We start from the raw sequence: 19,927 nt of genomic DNA, 5'->3' as shown, positions 1-19,927 counted from the left end.
TTCTTGTGATCCATGTAAAATAAATCAAAGCAAACCCATATTTTACTCTCATGTGAAAAAATTATGCATAAATATTCATAAGAAGCTTTGTAATTTTATAGGAATTGACTTACTACCTTTTTATAGGAGTGGTAATGAAGAAAAACTAATGGCTTTACTGACTCCTCTAAATGTGAATTGCCATGCAAGTGATGGGCGAAAGGTAAGTTATTTTAAATACAATCCTCTTTAATTGCCTTGCAACAAAATTTTGTGAAAGTGGCATATATATATAAGCACGTATACCTACATGGCTTTATTTTAACTAGCATCTTTTCACTGTAAATGAAATGCTGCTATATCTGTTATTGGCAGTTGTGACACATTCATAGAACTGGTGAAGCATGCATCTTAAGTAAGCCTTTTCTCTTAAATGTCAGACACTGCAAGTTATTTGTTACATGAAACTGCAGCTTTGTCGGTGATTAAAATTACAGCATATGCTCTTTTCTGGGTATGATAATGGAAACTGGAAATATGTATGTCCTGTTTACCCATCTTTGTTAAGACATTTGTGTTTTTGATTTCTTATTTGGCAGAAGAAGATTTGTTTGCTAGATACCAACACTTTTTCCATTAAAGCTGAGAAATTGCTGTTAATGATTTTTTTACATCTATACAGCTCTGCTCTTTTATTATTATTTGTATTGGCTAAGTTTTAATTGTGGAATATTGAAAGAAAATAGATTAAAACAGAGAGGAATATTCTATATTAATATACAGTTGCCATAAATGCAAGGTAATATATAAAATATACAGCTGGCATCTTCATTATCTACTTTGTATTCTTGCTGAAGATAGACCGAAATGTAATCCGTTATGGCTTTGGTAATTGCAAAGTTTTGCAGTGATTAGACTTTGAAAACCAATGCACTCTATACCATAAAGTTGGTTTTTTTAAATGAGAGTTAATTTTTTAATGTTAACTAAAAACCTAAAATATTTTTAAAGACGCATTACATATATTGAGGAAAATTATATGTCTGATATTTAAAGAATGAATTCTTTTAAAATTATCTACAGTGAAATTGTTATGGCAAATATCAGGATGGATGGTACGCCTTAGAAATAATGAACTATTTTGCTTTTAAAAAATTACTTTTCTGTGAGTGATAATTTTGCAGATCAAATTTTTGCATGCTTCCCCACTTTTTCTCTATTTTAATAAAATCCAAAAATAGTGGCAAGGAATCGAGTCCCTTAGAATATAATTTATGTTAATTTGTTTTTGTAGATAGCTCATATATTGTTATATGTCCCAGTGAGTATTTTGTTTCTCTGGGTAATTTGGGGAGAGACTTCTACTTTCATAGAAGGTTAAATTACACATATCAAGCTATAAACTAGCAAAGATTTAGTCAGCACTGTTACTTACTATTGGGAAGTGTTTTAAAATGGTAACTGTTCATTTTTCCTTCAGTTTTGAAGTTGCTTTAGGGAATTTAACACTCTTGTGTGCACTTTAAACTCCAGATTTTATTTGGATTCTCCAAGTAGATAAAGTGATTTCTATCACTGTGTAGAAAAGGGCCTTCTTATCTGTGGTTAAATGCAGCTGTTTTTGAGACAGAGCTTGTTTCGCACGGCCTACGTCAGTTTTCTGTAACCGTTTTAATACTACAGAATTTATGTGAGAGTACTACAGCAGAAGTTGATTTCTGTCACGGCTTCGTTCTCCCTTCCTTACCGTTCTACTTTGACAGCCACATTCCTAGTGCAGTAAATCATAATAATTAAGGAACATGATCCCTGATACTTTAACAAATTATCTCTTCTCCCTGCTTTATCTCCTACACGAGTGTATAGAACTCATTTATTTTTCCTTTTCTTTAAAGGAGAATATACTTCCTTTAACTACAACCAATGTATTCCTCATCCAAATTCCTGTAGTTCCTTTTCTATATGACTCTATGGCATTCAGAGTTCCTTAAGGTTCATAAATATCTTTTTCTCTTACTCCTCTATTAGCTCTCCTTGTATTTTCTACCAGGACCAAGGCTGGCACTTTGCGTATAGCAGAAGCTTAGAATACAATTCTGTTGTTCCTTGATAAACACAATTTTATCCTCTGAGTGAGAAAAACATCTACCCTTTGCCATTTAGAAAATTAAATCAGAAGTATGTGAATGTGAGATTTTATGTTTTTTGTTATTATTATTATTATTAATATTATTCTATTTCTTTTTGGGTACTGATAACATGAGGGAGAACTGTATATTTTATAATGTGTAGAATATTTTTAAGAACATACCTCAAGCATTATTATTGTACCAAAGGATTCCTAAAATATAGTGCAATAATGTTCCAAAATGTACTCTTATACTTTTTTAGATTTTCAGTTTTTTCAAATTAAATTAGATAGAAAAAGAAAATTAAGCATTTATTAGGTTTTAGTGCTGTGCGTATAAGAAATAATTAACAATTGCTCATCTGTGTGATTTGAATTGAACAATTCCTATTTAGATATTATTCTCATTTATGGCACAGAGTAATTCTTATTAAATGTACCAGTTGCAGTAAAGCCACAAGGTATTAAATGTTCTGGGTGCTAGTGGAGATTGGGACAAGATCCCTTAGTTATTCCAATTTGTTTTATTTTCTTCCTGTTGTTATCAAGAAAACAGGTAGGCAAATCTAGCTGCTAAAATTACAAGTATCTGTCTTAGTAGATATGTAGTCCTTTTTTAGAACATTTACATGTGTTTATTTAGAATTAGAAAGTCAGATTGTATATTAATGAGAGGCTAAAGGTACCTTTTCACATATAGTAAGTCAGCCATATAAAGTTTATTTCCTGAATTTCATTTTAGAACACAGTGTAGAACCAAATCCTTTTTTAGAAGTTTCCTAAATTACTGTATTATTGCTTGACTGAGCCCTTTTCTGTCTTAGTTTTTACTACAGTTCCTGGTTTGTAAATTTAAAAAGCCCATGAAAATGTTAATTTTGAAGTGTTTTTGGAAAAGAAATGTCTCTTATACAGTGGTTAGTAGGTGGGGAATTTGCCTAGAGATATGTGGGGGTTTGAGACTTTAGGTTTTTTTTTGATGTAATATGTGGGATTATACAATGAGAGTGTAAATTTTAAGTACTCTTAATGCTATGCTGTGACTTGATGATTATCTAATTAGGTAATATGTGAGAAGTTAATATTTTATTTCCCAAAGACAATTGTTTTCCTAACCTTTAGAATTCCGAAAATTATAAAACATCAATAAGGTTTTATACAGTTTATATCGTTACTATGCTTTTATTTTACACATAAATCAAAATTGCTTCTTGGCTACACTAGAAATTTTATTGACTTTTTTTTTTCCCCCCTAAAAAAAGGCAGAAATTTTTTTTGTTCTAAAATGCTACCTTTTGTTGTTGCTCTAAAATGATACTTGTATACAATTATATACATGTTATAATGATGGCCACTTTTAGAAACATACGGACATTGATATTATTTAGTCATCTTCTACCTTCCGCCCAGTATGATTAGTCAAAACAGTCCACAATTCATTATTGCCATTAGGTGAACCAGAACCTTAAGATAGGTTGTTCCCTTTCTAGAATTCTTTATTCCTATATTTTCAAACTTGGATTTTTTTGACCTTTAATCTCCCTTTACAGTGTTTTATATCAGTATCAGATGTTTTATTAGCTATTATCCCCATGTTCTGGCCTTGTTTGCTGTCTAAATTTAAGGTGGTAATATTCTCTTATTTTCCAGTGTTAATTTTCATAAATATACCTTTTATAATAAATGAAAATAAATATTTGAATAAAATTAGTCCAAAGTCAACTCTTTTGAGAGTTCTTTGTGGTTCCTTTCTGTGTTCCTTCTGTGTTCCTTTTCTAACTGTCTTTATTGCTTTCCAAAATAAATGTCCTAAATTTATTCATTCCTCATCTTATCAGGCAATAGGCAAGGGTTAGGGACTACTGCACATATTCCCAAATAGAAATAATATATCTTTGAATATATCTACTCTGCCTACCATTGCTATTATTATATGTCACCAAATAATTGAAAGTAACTAATATTTGATAGGTGCTTTTAAAACAACATCTCCAATGTAATTTTGAGTATTTCAGGTTTCCCTCTGTCCACCAACACTTAATACCTACCATGTGTAGGTGACCGTGCTTAGTGCCATGGGAGATAACCCTATGGTTGATGGTACTGGTTAACAAGGAGCTTAGACATTGGTAGAATGAGTAAGACATTATGGAAGACATTGAAGCTAACGCACTAAAATGATACAATATTCCTTTTGCTGTGATACAGTTATAAAGTGCTGATTTAAGGTGAGAATGTTTTTTCCTGGCCCTTTTATTTTTAAGGCTTTAGTATTTAGTATACCCTTCTGTAAGAAACCACAAATTTAGATGAACAGGTAATTGGAGGAACATGATTTTAATTCAGAAAACTTAAGGATTTCTTTAAATGTCAACTTTCTGTAAATATTTGCTTCCAAATAGTTAATAATGAAGAAGACTGGAAACAGAGAAAAGTAAAGTGTTTGAAAACTGCTTCCAAAAGGAAATCAATCAGAAATAAAGTAGAATTTAGTGAATTTAGTGCTGTACCTTGAAGACACCATAGAAAAATTGTGATAGGGCAAATAGACTGTAAGGTCAAAGGGATTGGGTTCTATTCTGCTTTCCAAGTGTGTGTCAATGACTCTAGAGTTTTTAATTTACTCACGCACAAATGGAAATAACCATACCCATTCCATGAGGCATTTGAGAGGATTAAGTGAAATAATGTGGTCAGTGTACCTAGTACAGTGCACACAGTACCCTTCAGTAAATTAGATTCCTACTCCTTTGATAATTTTTTTGAAACTTTCAAATATATCTAGAATGGATACTTACATACTTTTAAGTACTCCAGTGTTCCCATTCTCTCCCCTTAAATGTCTTTATTATCTATCCAAGCTCTGTCCTAGCTGGCTTTGGATAAAATAACCTATAGGTTGCCTGGTAATCTATAAAGCATATAATTGAATTAATTCAGTTGGAGCTTGGCCTTCCCCTCTCTTCACCCAGTGTCACATTTAATAAATAAATTTGTTTAAATTAGCATCTTATAAATTCAGAAATACATTATGGAGATATATGCCCATTTTTAAACATATATTGATTAAAAATTAATATCTGGCTGAAAATAATGCCATATATGGAATTCCATAAAGCCCATCCAGTGAAGAACTAGAAAGATGGAGGATTAGTGTAATTATTTGTATCTACATTTAAGTTTTAGAGTTGTAGAGTTTCTCATTATTCTTGGGCAGTACCCCCATCAGTACCCCCGTCTCCCTTCTCATTATTCTTGGTCAGTACCCCCCAAGTACCCGACGAGGGTACTTGGTCAGTACCTCCATCTCATTATTCTTGGTCAGTACCCCCATCTCGGAAAAAAGTGGAAAAACACTTTTTTCCAAATACTGTGTTTGGCCAGGATTTTAACAATCTTTATGTGGTAAGTTGTACTTTGGAGATGCCTCAATAAACCATCCCTTTTATTATTCATGCCCTCATCTAGCCCCCTGCCACATTGACTCTGAGCTTAGCCTGGGACTGCTTTGAATAAAATAAGGCACAAGTGATACTCTGTCCTTTTCAGGACAAGCCCCTGAGTTGGCCTGGCAGCTGCTAGTCTCTTTTTTGGTAATTCTTCTTCTTGGAACCCAGCTGCCATACCATGAGGCAGCCCAAGCAGCCATGTGACGAGGTCCACGTGAAGAACTGAGGCTCCTAGCCAACAGACCCACCTGAGTTCATATGGAAACTTCTTAATGATTCTAACTATCCACACGTCCCAGACAATTTTACCCCATCTGAGTTCCACATCCATCCTTAGGGTGACATCAGCCATCCTAGCACCGTAGCTCATACCACACAGAGCAGAAAACCTGCCCAGGTAATTCCCCGCTGTTGGGGTGGTTTGTTGTGTCGTGATACATGACTGAAATACCTGACTAAAAGAAAACATAACTCAGTGCTTATTATCTGTTGGGCAAGAAAGATTCCATCTTTTTTTCAGCTTGATTACTGAAAATGATTCTTTCATAGTTACTTGGAAGAATAAGTGAGGATTTTAAAATATCTTCCCAAATATATTTACATCTTTAGATATATTCAGTTCTTTTGAATTTGTATCTTACAATTTAAGTATTTTCCCCCTAGGAATGCAAAAACATAATTTTATGTGCATCTTTTGGGGTCATGGTATTGTGGGAAAAAGCAGGAACTTGAAGCTAGAAGACGAGATTTTAAGTTTCAGCTGTTATTAGCCATGTGTTCATGGCAAGTTTTATCATATCTCTGAGTTCTCAATTTTTGTAGCCTAAAAAAATGAAGAATTTGGGCCATTGAGCTCTAAAGTACCTTTTGACTCTGACATTTAAAGATTATTATATATTTTGTTACTTATTTTTCAGCAGAGTTAGTAGCAATTACCCATAATGCAGAATTGAATTTCATAAGAGACTCTGTCCTCACACTGGATAGAACACTCATGGTATCTGCAATAAAGTTTATGTCGAGCCCTCTTCCCCTTTAAGAAAGAAAGAGTTAGCATTACCTGAGCGTACATATCTGGCTCTCTCTGGCCTATAGTGACCTTTATCATCCTGCATTCTTGCCAAATCTTGGTAGATAAAAGATCATACCAGTTTTAAATTTCTAACTTTTATGGATCCTAGTTGAGATGCTACTTGGGATTACAAGAAGGTCAAAATGCAGTAAGTCTGCATTGGGGAACTCTTCAAATACTTTAGGTTTAATTATATATCTAATCAAATCACTTCTTCGGGTACGTCTTGCTGAGCAATGCATATCTTACTGTAGTGCTGAAATCCCTTAGAGCAAGTTTGCTTGCATACTTATGTTGGGATATATTGTATAAAATCTTTATGCTTATGTATATTCATTTTGTACCAATAAGGACTTGAAAATGTCTTTTTTATTTTTCATTCGGGAATTTCTTCTACTAAAACAATCTCTATTTTGTCAAGCATGACATTTCTACTGGTAAGGGTAATTAGTACCAATGCCAACTGCACTGTTTTCTCTGTTGGAGAAATGAATTTTTAGTAGAAGGGGACCAACCACAGTGCAAAAAAGCAGCAAAATGATAAAACTTAGTTGTCTATTTACCTCTATTTAGCCACCGTCCTTGCTTTGAATTGTCCTGCCCTCATATCCCGAAGCACAAGTTTCCTGCTGTTTTCCACTTTAGACTGCTCAAGGGACCGGAGGGAGTTGGTACTAAATCCTTTGGCCATGAGTGTGAGTCATTATTAAAATTTTATTTAGAAGCCAAATTACAAAAATGACACTTCAGCATCTGTTTTTAAAATTCTTAGAATCGAAGTTTAAAGTGTTCTTTCTGCCTTTACAAGTAAACCAAACTTCACATTAGTAGAGTGGATTACAACTACAGCAGTAGCTGGAAAAACACCCATGTCACAGAGTGGCGAAGGAAAAAGAGCAGGAAGAAACACACGGGATAGCTTCTGTGGTATTGCCGATGTCCCAGTTCTCCAACTGAATGAATGGGTGCTGGATGGTGTTTTAATATTATGCTTTATAACCTACATGTTTTTATGGATTAAATATTACATGATAAAGATATTTTAAAATATCTCTGTAATGATTATGATTTTGAGTACCCTTTGGATTGAACAGAGTGTTCAGTTAATATCATCTGGAAGTAGAGTATTCTACAAAAAGTTATTTAAGTAAAAGACTATATTGTGTAAAAAAAAGCTTGTTTAGGTCAAACAGAAGTCTGATTTCAGGAAATTCTTCCAGCCTGATGAAAAATGGCTAAAAGAAAGTGATAAGTTAATTATGGATTTAAGAATTCTGAAATTATTTGTAACTTTGAATTGTCATTATTAAAACAGTTGTTTGGCCACAATATAAAACCAATGTAAACTATTTCTTAATTCATTGTAGACCATTTTTATGTCTTAGCTAGGATTGCTATACCATTGACATTGACAAGGTAGCTTAAACAACAGAAATTTATTTCTCACAGTTCTAGAGGCTGGGAAGTCCAAATCATGGTCAGATGGTCAGTTTCTGGTGAGCGGGTTTTTTCTTTTTTTTCTTTTGAGACAGAGTCTTGCACTGTCACCCAGGCTGGAGTGCAGTGGTGCGATCTCGGCTCACTGCAACCTCTGCCTCCTGGGTTCTAGCAATTCTCCTGCCTCAACTTCCTGAGTAGCTGAGATTACAGGTGCCTGCCCCCAAACCTGGCTAATTTTTTGTGTTTTTAGTAGAGACGGGGTTTCACTATGTTGGTCAGGCTGGTCTTGAAGTCCTGACCTCGTGATCCACCCGCCTTGGCCTCCCAAAGTACTGGGATTATAGCCGTGAACCACTGTGCCCGGCCCAGCAAGTTTTTCGTGTCTGTACTTAGAAGGGCACTAATCTCATCATGAGGTTCCCACCCTTATGACCTCATCTAAATCATATTACCTCACAAAGACCCTGTCTCCAAATGCTATCATATTGGGGGTTGGGGCTTCAACATAAATTTTAGGGGAATACTAAGCATTCAGTCAATACCTGGTTATTTTTTCTTTATCACTGCCTTTTTTTCCTTTTATTAAAGAGATTATCACTTGAGCTTGCTTCTCTGTCTCACACATATGCATATTAATCCATTCACTCATCTCATTCAGTTAAATTAGGATTATATTATGAAAACAAATTTCTAGAAGTATCAAAAATCTTCATATTATTCTGCCTTTTAGAAGAATGTTTTCAGTGACTAACTTAGTTTTTCTCTATTCTCTACTAAGAATGCCATCAATAGTAAAGCTTTAAAAAAGCACTGTAAATACTATGCATAATCACTTGAAATGCATATTTGGATAACTAAACTAGTAAATTTGGAAATAGATCAATTCTAAATATAAAATGTTATATATTTTGATTTTATAAATCAAAATGCTTTAATTTGTTAATAGTAACATGATAATACCCTACTCTTGAATATTACAAAAATGCCCCATAAAATTATCTCCTACTTTCAGAGAGTGTTCAATACCCATTACAATTGGGAGAGAAGGCTGTGGGCAGGGAACTGAACTAGAGGTCTCTGCTCCTGGCTGTTTTTGGCTGCCGCATTCATTATACAAATGCAGAAACAACAAGGACTTTATCACGTAAGAAACTTTGAGGTGACGGCATATCTGCAGAATCCTAGAGCTCTTAGCCACATTAAAATCAGCTGAAGGAATTTGTCACTTTCCCAGTTTGCGGTTAAAATGACTAATGATCTAAGGTAGACTGATTCCCTCCTGTGTAATTTATTAAATGCCGATCAGTGCAAGTGGTTTCTTCTTTCAAGAAAAGCTCTATCTGTTGTCCATTACTTAGAATCTTCGATGCCTAGATATGAAAACATAAGACTGCAAATATTAGTTACAAAAAGGAATTTATGTGCAGTTTGGGTAGTGTGAAAACTTTTCTCCTTTCATGAAGTATAAAACAACACGTTACTATTAGACCAAGAAACCTTGAAATTTTTTCTTTTCATAAAATCTACCAGCTATTTCTCATTAGATGATGAAAACCTAATGTTACACTTGGAGAGTACTAAGCATTTTTGTTCACACAAATCTTGTGAGAGCATGCTAGAAACTCATTTTCACCACACATTTTAATTCTGCTGATTCGGAGGCTAGAAAAGAGAAACACAAATTGCTGGCCGCTGAGAAATCCCCTTGAAGATTCCACAATGATAATGTTATGTTAAAATTGAATAAAGCTGGCATTCAGAGCTTTATTCTCACAAAGATTACCCTGTGGATTTCCTGTTCAATTTTATCTGCTCTTCTCCCTTCCCTTCTCTTTCTCTTCCTAATACATTTAAAATAAAGATAGTCCTTTATATTCTCACTTTAAAAATAAATTTTTGGCCAAGCTTGGTGGCTCACGCCTGTAATCCCAGCACTTTGGGAGGCCGAGGTGGGTGGATCATTTGAGTTCACGAGTTCGAGACCAGCCTGGCCAACATGGTGAAACCCCATCCCTACTAAAAATGTAAAAATTGGGCGTGGTGGCAGGCACCTGTAATCCTAGCTACACAGGAGGCTGAGGCAGGAGAATCATTTGAACCTGGGAATAAATATAAGTAAATAACTAACTAACTAAATAATAAATTTTTACTATTTATGGCAACTTGAATTACAGAAACCTTGTTTTATAGTTCATAAATTCTGTAGCTTTTAAAATGCCTTCCTAAACATGAGTACATCTCTTACTTTGGAAGAATATCCTTTCTGAGGCTATGAAATATCAATTGTTATTTTATCTCTGCTCATGTAATCTATCTAGGATTCATAGAATCTTATTTGGATGAGGACTTAATGTCAGCTAGTTCAGCCTCCCAATGCAGTGTTAGATCCTTCGCTATGATAGCTCTGACAGGTTCTGCCTAAGAGAGAGAGAGCTCGCTTGTTTAGATCAGACCATTTTTGGATTTAGTGCTCATTTAGGTGTCACATTTTAAGAAGGGATATTGACCAACCAGAGCGTGACCAAGAAGGTAGTCAGAAAATTAATAAGCAGTTGAAGTAACTGGGGCAGGGGAGTTAGTTCAAGAAGAGACCAGGTGACTCTCTGTTAGCGATATCTAGAAAAATCCTGCACTGGGAAGGAGGCAGAATCAATTATTCTCTCCAATTTTAATATTGTTATTCTTCCTTGTCCTGCTATATTTAACTATTTTTAGGCAGCTTCTGTTATGACGGAGTTCCACATTTCTGGGGCGCTCATCCAATGGAACAGTCACACTGTCATTATTGATAGGGTTTAGTGTGTACTGACCTATAGATCAGAATGCTCAAGTTGTCAGAACCAAGGAGATCCCTGTCTGCCGAGAGTAACTCTTGCCCCTCAGCTATATTAGTCCATTTCTGAACATCCTATCTAGAACTTGAGCCCCCACACAAAGGATAATTAGAAAGGCAGAGTGAGAGTTTCTAAGTCAGACTGCCTGGAATTGACTCCTGACTCTGCTTTTAATTTGCCATGTTCATCCCCACTGTTCCTTAGTTCCCTCATTTGTTGTATGGAAGTAATAGTAGTTTCTAGCTAAGGTAGTTGCTGTATAAACAAGCTAATACATATAATGCACTTAGAAAAGTGTTTAGTATATAGAAAATGCCCAAATGTTACCTGTTATTTTTAGTAAAATATTTGTATTTAAAATTTTTTGTATCTTCTATGTCATTTTATTTAGTCATTGCTTATGTTTTCTGTTTTCTACATCTTGCACTGGACACTGGCTTAGACTCACTATAGACTGAAGATCTTTTATGAAAGTCAAAATAGTTTAACTATTTGATATAGAGAGAGCCACCCTCCAACTAATGAATTATTGTTGTTCATTTTACAGCATCTCAAATATAAAAGTTTGGTTGCATCCTACATGTCTTTTTTTTCTATCTTGTTCCTCCTGTCCCTTCCTCCAATTCTTTTTTTCCCCCTACTTCTGTTTTACATTCAGGAGTGGGTACATTTACAGGTTTGTTACTTGGGTAAACTGTGTGTTGGTGAGGCTTGGTTTACGAATGATCGCATCACCAAGGTAGTGAGCATAATACCCAATGGGTAGCCATGCGGCCAACTCCCCGCTCAAGCAGTCCCCAGTGCCTGTTTTCCCATCTTTGTGTCCATGTGTTTAGCTCCCTCTTTTAAGTGAGAACCTGTGGTGGTTGGTTTGCTGTTCCTGCATTAGTTCACTTAGGATAATGGCCTCCAGCTGCATCCATGTTGCTGTAAAGGTTCTATGTCATTTTAACCGGAAGGAAGTCAGCACTGTTGTCACCCATCTCCTCCATTACAAAGACTGTGAATTAAAGACATATTAATATGTTAAACAGCCTTAGGTTTTAGGAGTAGTATCACGCCATGGTCCACTGTGATGACACTATATCTGTGGTTAGATGTGTTTAGCTCTAAGAACCGTGCTTGAAAGAACCACTGACCAAGAGGTCCAGGACCGGAGAGAAAGACTCATGATGGGAGAGAAAACATACGACTATTAGAGAATCTAGTCATGTCATCTGCAGAAGAGACAAATCAGAGGCATCATACTTTTTGATAAAGAAGTAAATAAAATAGCTTTTTTTCTTTCATCTCACCTTGTCAATCAATATTTATTTTCCACAAGGTTTCTCTTTTAAATTATCATTCTAGTATTCCGAAAGTTAAGCAACCTCAGTAAGACTGCCTGATCTTCTCTATGGTACTACTTAAAAATCCCTTTAAAAGACAGTCATCAGCAATGAAATATACTTATTTCCATGGACTCATGCCTATATCGATTCTCTAGCTGTTAATTTGTTTAGGGTTCTCATCTAAATATCACTGTCTCAAAGAGCTACTAAGCTCTTTGCTTCTTAGTTTCTTAGCAGATTAATCATGTCTCTTTTGCCTGATAGAAATTTAATAAAGCTAATTACGTGTTTATTGTGTTTTCCTAAGAATTCGTTTTAATGGCTAACGTAATGTTTTATTTTTAGAAGGGAAACTGATTGATCTTAACCAAATGATGGATTCAAATGAAATATGTTTTGATAAGGCAGAGCAAAAGTAGAACATTACTAAATAATTATGGTACAGCCACACAATGGAAATACTGTATAGCTATGGCAAAGAATAAGATAGATATGTACTAATATTAATAGAGAAAGAAGCTAATCATAGAAGAACATAATAACAATCCTATTTGTGTGGGGGAAAAAAACAGCAACAAAAAGAACTCAGAGGAGAAACAAATACATGTTGATATACATGGAAAAAATATCTGAAATGACCATTGTGCCACTGTAAATAGTGATTACATTTGGGAAGGGGGCTTGTTTGGCTGGAGGGAAAAATAGAAACGTGTATATTATAGTATTTTCTCTACTTTTTGAATTTTTAGAGGGAATGTATTAATTTTATAATTTAAAAAGGAGCTATTGGGGAGAGAATGGTGAATAAATGTAAAGTAACTGATACTGAGACTGGTTAAACTGAGAAAATACATATACAATACTTTATTTTTGAAGCCAGACCTGGACACAGGAAGATGCAGGGAGTTAAAAAAAATTATAAAGATGATATGTGGAACACATGAGTTCAGAGAGGTAGTACTTACAAAACTGCTTACAAAACTGACGGTACATTGAGCAATCTCACTACTAAAAGTAGAGTACAATATGTCACCTGATAATGTATGCACATGCACACACAATTTTCTCATTCAGGACAGATCCAGAAACGAAGAAACTGATTTACATTGCCTGGCTAAGGTAGGGTGACCAACCGTCTTTGTTTGCTGTGATCAGTGGGTTTCCTAGGATCAGGAATGTACTGGGCAAACCAGGACAAGTTGGTCATGGTAATCTAGAAAGCCCCAAAGGAGTTGGTCTAGACCAAACTGGATCTTCATCTTAAAGAAAAACAAAATACACTATACTTCACAGTTTAGAGAGCTCTCTGAGGACTTGTAGCTTCACAGTTGTGATTTTATTCTTTCTTAGGAAATGCGTCGAACATCACACATGCTTGTATTGAAGTGTCAGTGTAAATCTGTCACACAAATTTAAATTCACCATATTGGATTATCCTTGTCCTCTCTTGACCTTTAGCAATATAAATCAAAAGCTGACAATAACTTTCATTCATTCTTTTTTTTAAAATACCCTACTATATGTAAGGTACTTTGCTAAGCCTTTAAAACATAAAATTAAGGTATGTTCTCTTAGTGAACTCACGGTGAATTAGGAAACAGACACATAAGTAAATAACTATTGTTTTGGCACATGTGTAAGAGTAAAAGATTGTGGCAAGTGGTTTTCAGGACCAGTCGTTTTTCTTTCAAAAAGTATTGTCAAGGCCCAGTGTGGTGGCTCATGCCTATAATCCCAGCACTTTGGGAGGCCAAGGCAGGTGGATCACTTGAGGTCAGGAGTTCATGACCAGCCTGACCAACATGGTGAAACTCTGCCTCTACTAAAAATACAAAAATTAGCGGGGCGTAGTGGTGGGTGCCTGTAGTCCCAGCTACTTGGGAGGCTGAGGCAGGAGAATTGCTTGAACGTAGGAGGTGGAGGCTGCAGTGAGCCGAGATCACCCCATTGCTCTCCAGCCTGGGCAAGAGAGCGAGACTCCATCTCAAAAAAAAAAAAAAAAAAAGTATCATCCAAAGACAGAACGAGAAGAAAAGAGGTAATTATTTGGAATACTGGTATTTTGGAATCTCATTTAAAAATCTTGTTTAACAATAATAGTCCTAAGAAATTAAAAATTAATATTTCTATTTTATGCTCTTAGATGAAAGGTGAGCTGGATGCTAGGCTATTCTGTCTAGATGGTAGTTATAACTCAAAGAGCTTCCCCAGCATGTTCAGAGCAAGGAAACCTTTTCTTCTGTACCCAGCAGCCATTCGTGAGATAACAACATGTATTTGATATTAAAATGTAAATGCTAAAATTACATTTGGAGCAAATATGTAATAATACATCTAGACATAATGATAGTTGTCATGATTTTATTGCTCAGTGGGGAAAACAAAAGATTTAGTAATTAAAATTTTGTATTCTTGGCACATAACAGTATATACGTCTTCCAAAGCAGATAGCTACATTATGAATCCCTAAGAACTTTTAATTCTAATATTAATCCTTAGGAAGATTTTACCTTCCATCATTGTTTGGATTTATTAAGAAGTTATGTGTGAAATTAAATATTCGTATTTTGTTACTAACTTAATTTTTCAGAAGTTACTTTAATTCTCAGTGGTTCTAGCTAACTGATAATTGTGGCATTTGAGTTGCATGAAGTAGAGTGGAGTGGAGTGAAGAAAGGGGAGAGGAAAAGGTGAAGTCAGAAAGTTGCGGGGTGGAATGAAGTCAGGGAGATTGTTTACGGCCTTCTAGAGCATTATAAAGACTTCAGTTTCTTCTTAGAGTAAGAAGACCACCCATTGGAAGATATTGAGCACAAGATTTGTATATCTAACTTAGGTTTTAACAGGATTTCTCTGCTGTCATGTTGTGTTACTCTAAGGGGATTATACTGGAAGCAAGGAGACCTAGCAGAAGGCTGTTGCCACCAGCCAGCTGAGAGAGGATACTGTCATCAAGTTGGTGACAGCAGATGTGGTGAGAAGTGATTGGATTCTGGATATGTTTTGGAGGCATAGCCAAGAGAAATAGTCTGATGGGGTGAGCATAGTGTGTGGAAAAAGAGGGGAATCAAGAAAGACTCCCAAAGTTTTTGGCCTGAGTAACTAAAAGGATGGAGTTGTCATTAACAGGAGATTCTGCAGCGTACGTTTCAAGGGAAGCACTAGGGGGAGCTCCATTTTAGACACGAGAAAAGCATGAGAAGTCTTAGATATATCATGTAGTGATGTCACATAGGCAGCTGGATTATAGCTCATGACTATATGTCATTTACTCCATAGAGTAACCAGTAACCTCCAGAGTATGGAAGTTAGCAAAGAGAACTAGGCTGGAGGTGTAATTGGGGAATTGTCAGTTCATGGGTGCTATTTAAAGCTACAAGACTGCATAAGCTCACCAAAGGAATGAGTTAGACAATGTAGAAAAGAGTTATAAGGACAGACTCCTGGAGTACTCCAATGTCAAGAGAGGGCCGGGCGCAGTGGCTCAAGCCTGTAATCCCAGCACTTTGGGAGGCCGAGACGGGCGGATCACGAGGTCAGGAGATCGAGACCATCCTGGCGAACACGGTGAAACCCCGTCTCTACTAAAAATACAAAAAACTAGCCGGGCGAGGTGGCGGGCGCCTGTAGTCCCAGCTACTCCGGAGGCTGAGGCAGGAGAATGGCGTAAACCCGGGAGGCGGAGCTTGCAGTGAGCTGAGATCCGGCCACTGCACTCCAGCCTGGGCGACAGAGCGAGACTCCGTCTCAAAAAAAAAAAAAAAAAAGAAAAGCAATCAGCAAGGACTGAGAAGAGGTAACCATCTAGGGAGGAGGAAAACGAGGAGTGTGGTACACTAGATGCCAAGGAGGAAAACATTTTAAGGAGGAAGAAGTGATCAGCGATACCAAATAATGCTGATAAGTTCAGATAAGATAATGACTGACAAATGACCACTAAGAAATAACACAAGAAAGTTCTAGCCAGAGCAATCAGGCAAGAAAAATAAATAAAAGGCATCTGGATAGGAAAAAAAAAACAAGTCAAACTACCTCTCTTCACTGACACTATGATTTTATTCTAAGTATAAAAAACCCTAAAGACTCCACCAAAAGGCTGCTAGAACTGATAAACGATTTTAGCAGGGTTTCAGTATACAAAATCCATGTACAAAAATCAGTAACTTTTCTATACACCAATAGCATCCAGGCTGAGAGTCAAATCAAGAGCTCAATCCCATTTACAGTAGCCACAAATAAAATGAAATAGCTGGGGATATAGCTGTCCCAGAGAGATGAAAGATCTCTACAAGGAAAACTATAAAATACTACAGAAAGAAATCAGAGATGATACAAACAAATGGAAAAATATTCCATGCTCATGGATTAGAAGAATCAATATCATTAAAGTGGCCATACTGCCCAAAGCAGTTTACAGGTTCAATACTATTCCTATCCAACAAGCAACATCAGTCTTCAAAGAATTAGAAAAAACTATTCTAAAAATCATGTGGAACCAAAGAAGAACCCAAAGAGTCAAAGCAATCCTAAGCAAAACACATAGCCAGAGGCATCACACTACCCAAGTTCAAACTATACTGTCAGGCTACGATAAAGAAAACAGCATGGCACTGGTACAAAAAACAGACATAGACCAATGGAATCGAATAGAAAGCTCAGAAATAAAGCCACATACCTACAATCATCTGATCTTCGACAAGTCCGACAAAAACAATTAATGGGGAAAAGACTCGCTATGCAATAAATGGTGCTGGGATAGCTGGCTAGCCATATGCAGAAGAATGAAATGGGACCCTTACCTTTCACCATATACAAAAGTTAAGTTAATATGGATTAAGAATTTAATTATAAAACCTAAAACTATAAAAATTCTAGAGAAAAACCTAGGAAATACCATTCTCAGCATCAACCTGAGCAAAGAATTTTTGGCTAAGTCTCCAAAAGTAGTTGTAATAAGAATAAAAATTGACAAGTGGGATCTAATTAGAGAGCTTCTGCACAGCAAAAGAAACTACCAGCAGAGTAAATAGACAATCTACAGAATGGGAGAAAATATTCATAAACTATCCATCTGACAAAGGTCTAATATCCAGAATCTATAAGGAACTTAATTCAAAGCAAAAACCAACCCCATCAAAAAGCAGGCAAAGGACATTAACAGACATTTTTCAAAATAAGACATACAAGCAGCCAACAAACATATGAAAAAATGCTTATCATCACTAATCATCAGAAATGCAAATCAAAACCACAATGAGATACTGTCTCACACCAGTCAGAATGGCTGTTATTAAAAAGTCAGAAAACAGTAGATACTGGCAAAGTTGCAGAGAAAAAGCAATGCTTATACACTGTGGAATACAGTTTGGAAATTTCTCCACTTAAAACAGAGCTACCACTAGGCCCAACTATCCCATTACTAGATATATACACAAAGGAAAATAGATAAAGATACATGCAGTTGTATGTTCATTGCCATGCCATTCACAATAGCAAAGACATGGAATCAACCTAGGTGCCCATCAGTAGTGGTGGACTGGATAAAGAAAATGTGGTATGTATACACCATGGAATACCACACAGCCCTAAAAAAGAATGAAATCATGCCCTTTGCAGCAATATGAATGGAGCCAGAGGCCATTAACCTAAACGAATTAATGTCGGAACAGAAAACTACATAGCACATGTTCTCACTTATAAGTGGGATCTAAACATTGAGCACATGTGGACATAAACATGGGAACAGTAGACATTGTGGACTACTAGAGGGGGGCGACGCAGGTTCAAGAACAAACTACCTATTGGGTACCATGCTCACTACCTGACTGCAGTATACCCATGTAACAAACCTGCACATGGCCCCCTGTATCTGAAAGTTAAATTTTAAAATGAAAAAAAAAAAAACAAAACAAAACACTTAAGTATATAAGCTACTTAATAAGATGATGATAAATAATAACATTTGTTGAGTTTTTCCAGTGTGATAAATACTGTATTGTGTGCTTTGTACAGTTATCTTTAATCTATAAAACATTCCTGTGTGATAGGGATTACAATTCACAGATATCAGAAGCCAAGACCCAGAGACATTAATAAATTAAACGCAAATACCTAGTAAAATGTCCAAAGCCAAAATGCAAAACCAAGATTTAAAAGCCTTTATTCATTTTCTCATACCATGCTTCCTGGACTTGTGTTGAAGCCACAGCTTTGCAAAAGGCTTATCAGTTGTCACTATGTTAGCTCTGCCTTACATGCATGGTTGTATAGGAAAAGTTAAAACTACCTGAAATGCTTTATATTGCACCACAAATCTATATGATAAAAGGCAAAGATAGACAAATTCAAGTTTGTTTTTCTTATAGCCTGAATCCAAGAAGAGATCTTTGATTTATGGGACTTCCTTAAATAAGACCTTTTTTTCTGTTAACATTTTATGATATAAAAATATCAGTGATAACATTTATCTTACAGCAGAATAATATTTAGTTTTTGTATTTGTCTTTTAAAATGTTCCTAACAGGAACATCTGTTTTTAAAATAAATCAGAGGTGTACAAACTGGCAGTGATTGCTATGCTGTGTATGTGGATGTCCTAAATGTTTGATACTCGTGTTTACTAGTTTACAACCATCATCAAATTATCTAGTAACATGTGAGAGTATTTTAGAACTGGGGCTGCCTTATTTATCTAAAACAAATGATACTCTGTTAATTATCCTAGCAATTAGAAAATTACTTTTACCATTGCTTTGCCATTTGGCAGTTGAGATATAAATTTGGCATTGTGGTAACCATTCACTAGGTTTGGTCCTAGGGTATGTGGTTTTTTTGCTTTGGATCAGGAGACAGCATTTGGTAAATAGCAGTTGTAAATTTCTTTTTTCCCAAAGTTTGAAAAACCTCAGGGCTTTTAGTGGCATGAGTTTGCGCAAATCATCCTTTTTTTTTTTTTCCTCAATTTGTCTGTGCTTTTTCTCTTTGCAGTCTGCCATTTTCTCAAATTTATTGCATGCATTTTATTTATTTTTATGTGCCTTCTACTGATGCTATATACGTTGCAGGATTAGCATTCACATTGGAATGACGACTTGGAAAGTCTCACCCAGCTTATTCTGCCCTCACTCTTCCTGTGAATTCACCACTCTCGTAGCTCAGCTACTCCTACTGAGATGCTGCTGCCACTTTGCTGACAGTGTCATTATTTCTCTCTTGGATTAGTCCTGTGCCCTTCTGTTCAGGCCTTCCTGCCGTAGAGTTTGCTCCCTCTCTTCAATTTTATTCTTCACGTAGTAACTAAAGTGATCTTTTCAAGACTCTAATCTTAAGTAATTTTCTGCTTCAAGTCTTTCAGTGATTTCTCATTATTCTTAGGCTCTCCCCAGTCTCATACACTACACTTAGCCACTGAATTTTTCTTAAGTTTCTCAAATATACTTTGTCCACTGAATATTAACATGGATTCTTCACACAACCTGGAATAAAGTTTCTTATTCTTTTGCCTCAGTGATTTTGTTTATCCAAAGTCTCAGTCGGAAAGCATTTCTTCTGAGAATCTTCCCTGACCCCGTTTCCCTCTGCTTGCCTCTAGCGTGGTTTAGACCAGCATCCTCCAGCCTTCCCGGGTGTCCTGAACTCCCCTTCCACAGGATTTGTCCACATCCACAGCATTTATATTGTATTGCCTGCTTTCT

At 35.9% G+C, this 19,927-nt stretch overlaps 1 protein-coding gene across 1 annotated transcript in view; it reads left to right on the top strand.

Moving 5' to 3' along the window:
- The window catches only part of TNKS (tankyrase), a 224,016-nt gene that overhangs the window by 119,913 nt on the left and 84,176 nt on the right, over window positions 1–19,927 (top strand). The window contains exon 5 of the mRNA XM_007961676.3: window positions 127–202. Within this exon, the coding sequence (XP_007959867.3) occupies window positions 127–202 (76 nt within the window). The remainder of the gene's footprint in view (window positions 1–126; window positions 203–19,927) is intronic.

Source organism: Chlorocebus sabaeus, chromosome 8, assembly GCF_047675955.1.
Source record: "Chlorocebus sabaeus isolate Y175 chromosome 8, mChlSab1.0.hap1, whole genome shotgun sequence".
Lineage (NCBI taxonomy): Eukaryota > Metazoa > Chordata > Mammalia > Primates > Cercopithecidae > Chlorocebus > Chlorocebus sabaeus.
Note: the sequence above shows the minus strand (reverse complement) of the source record. Positions and strands in the feature narration are given on the sequence as shown.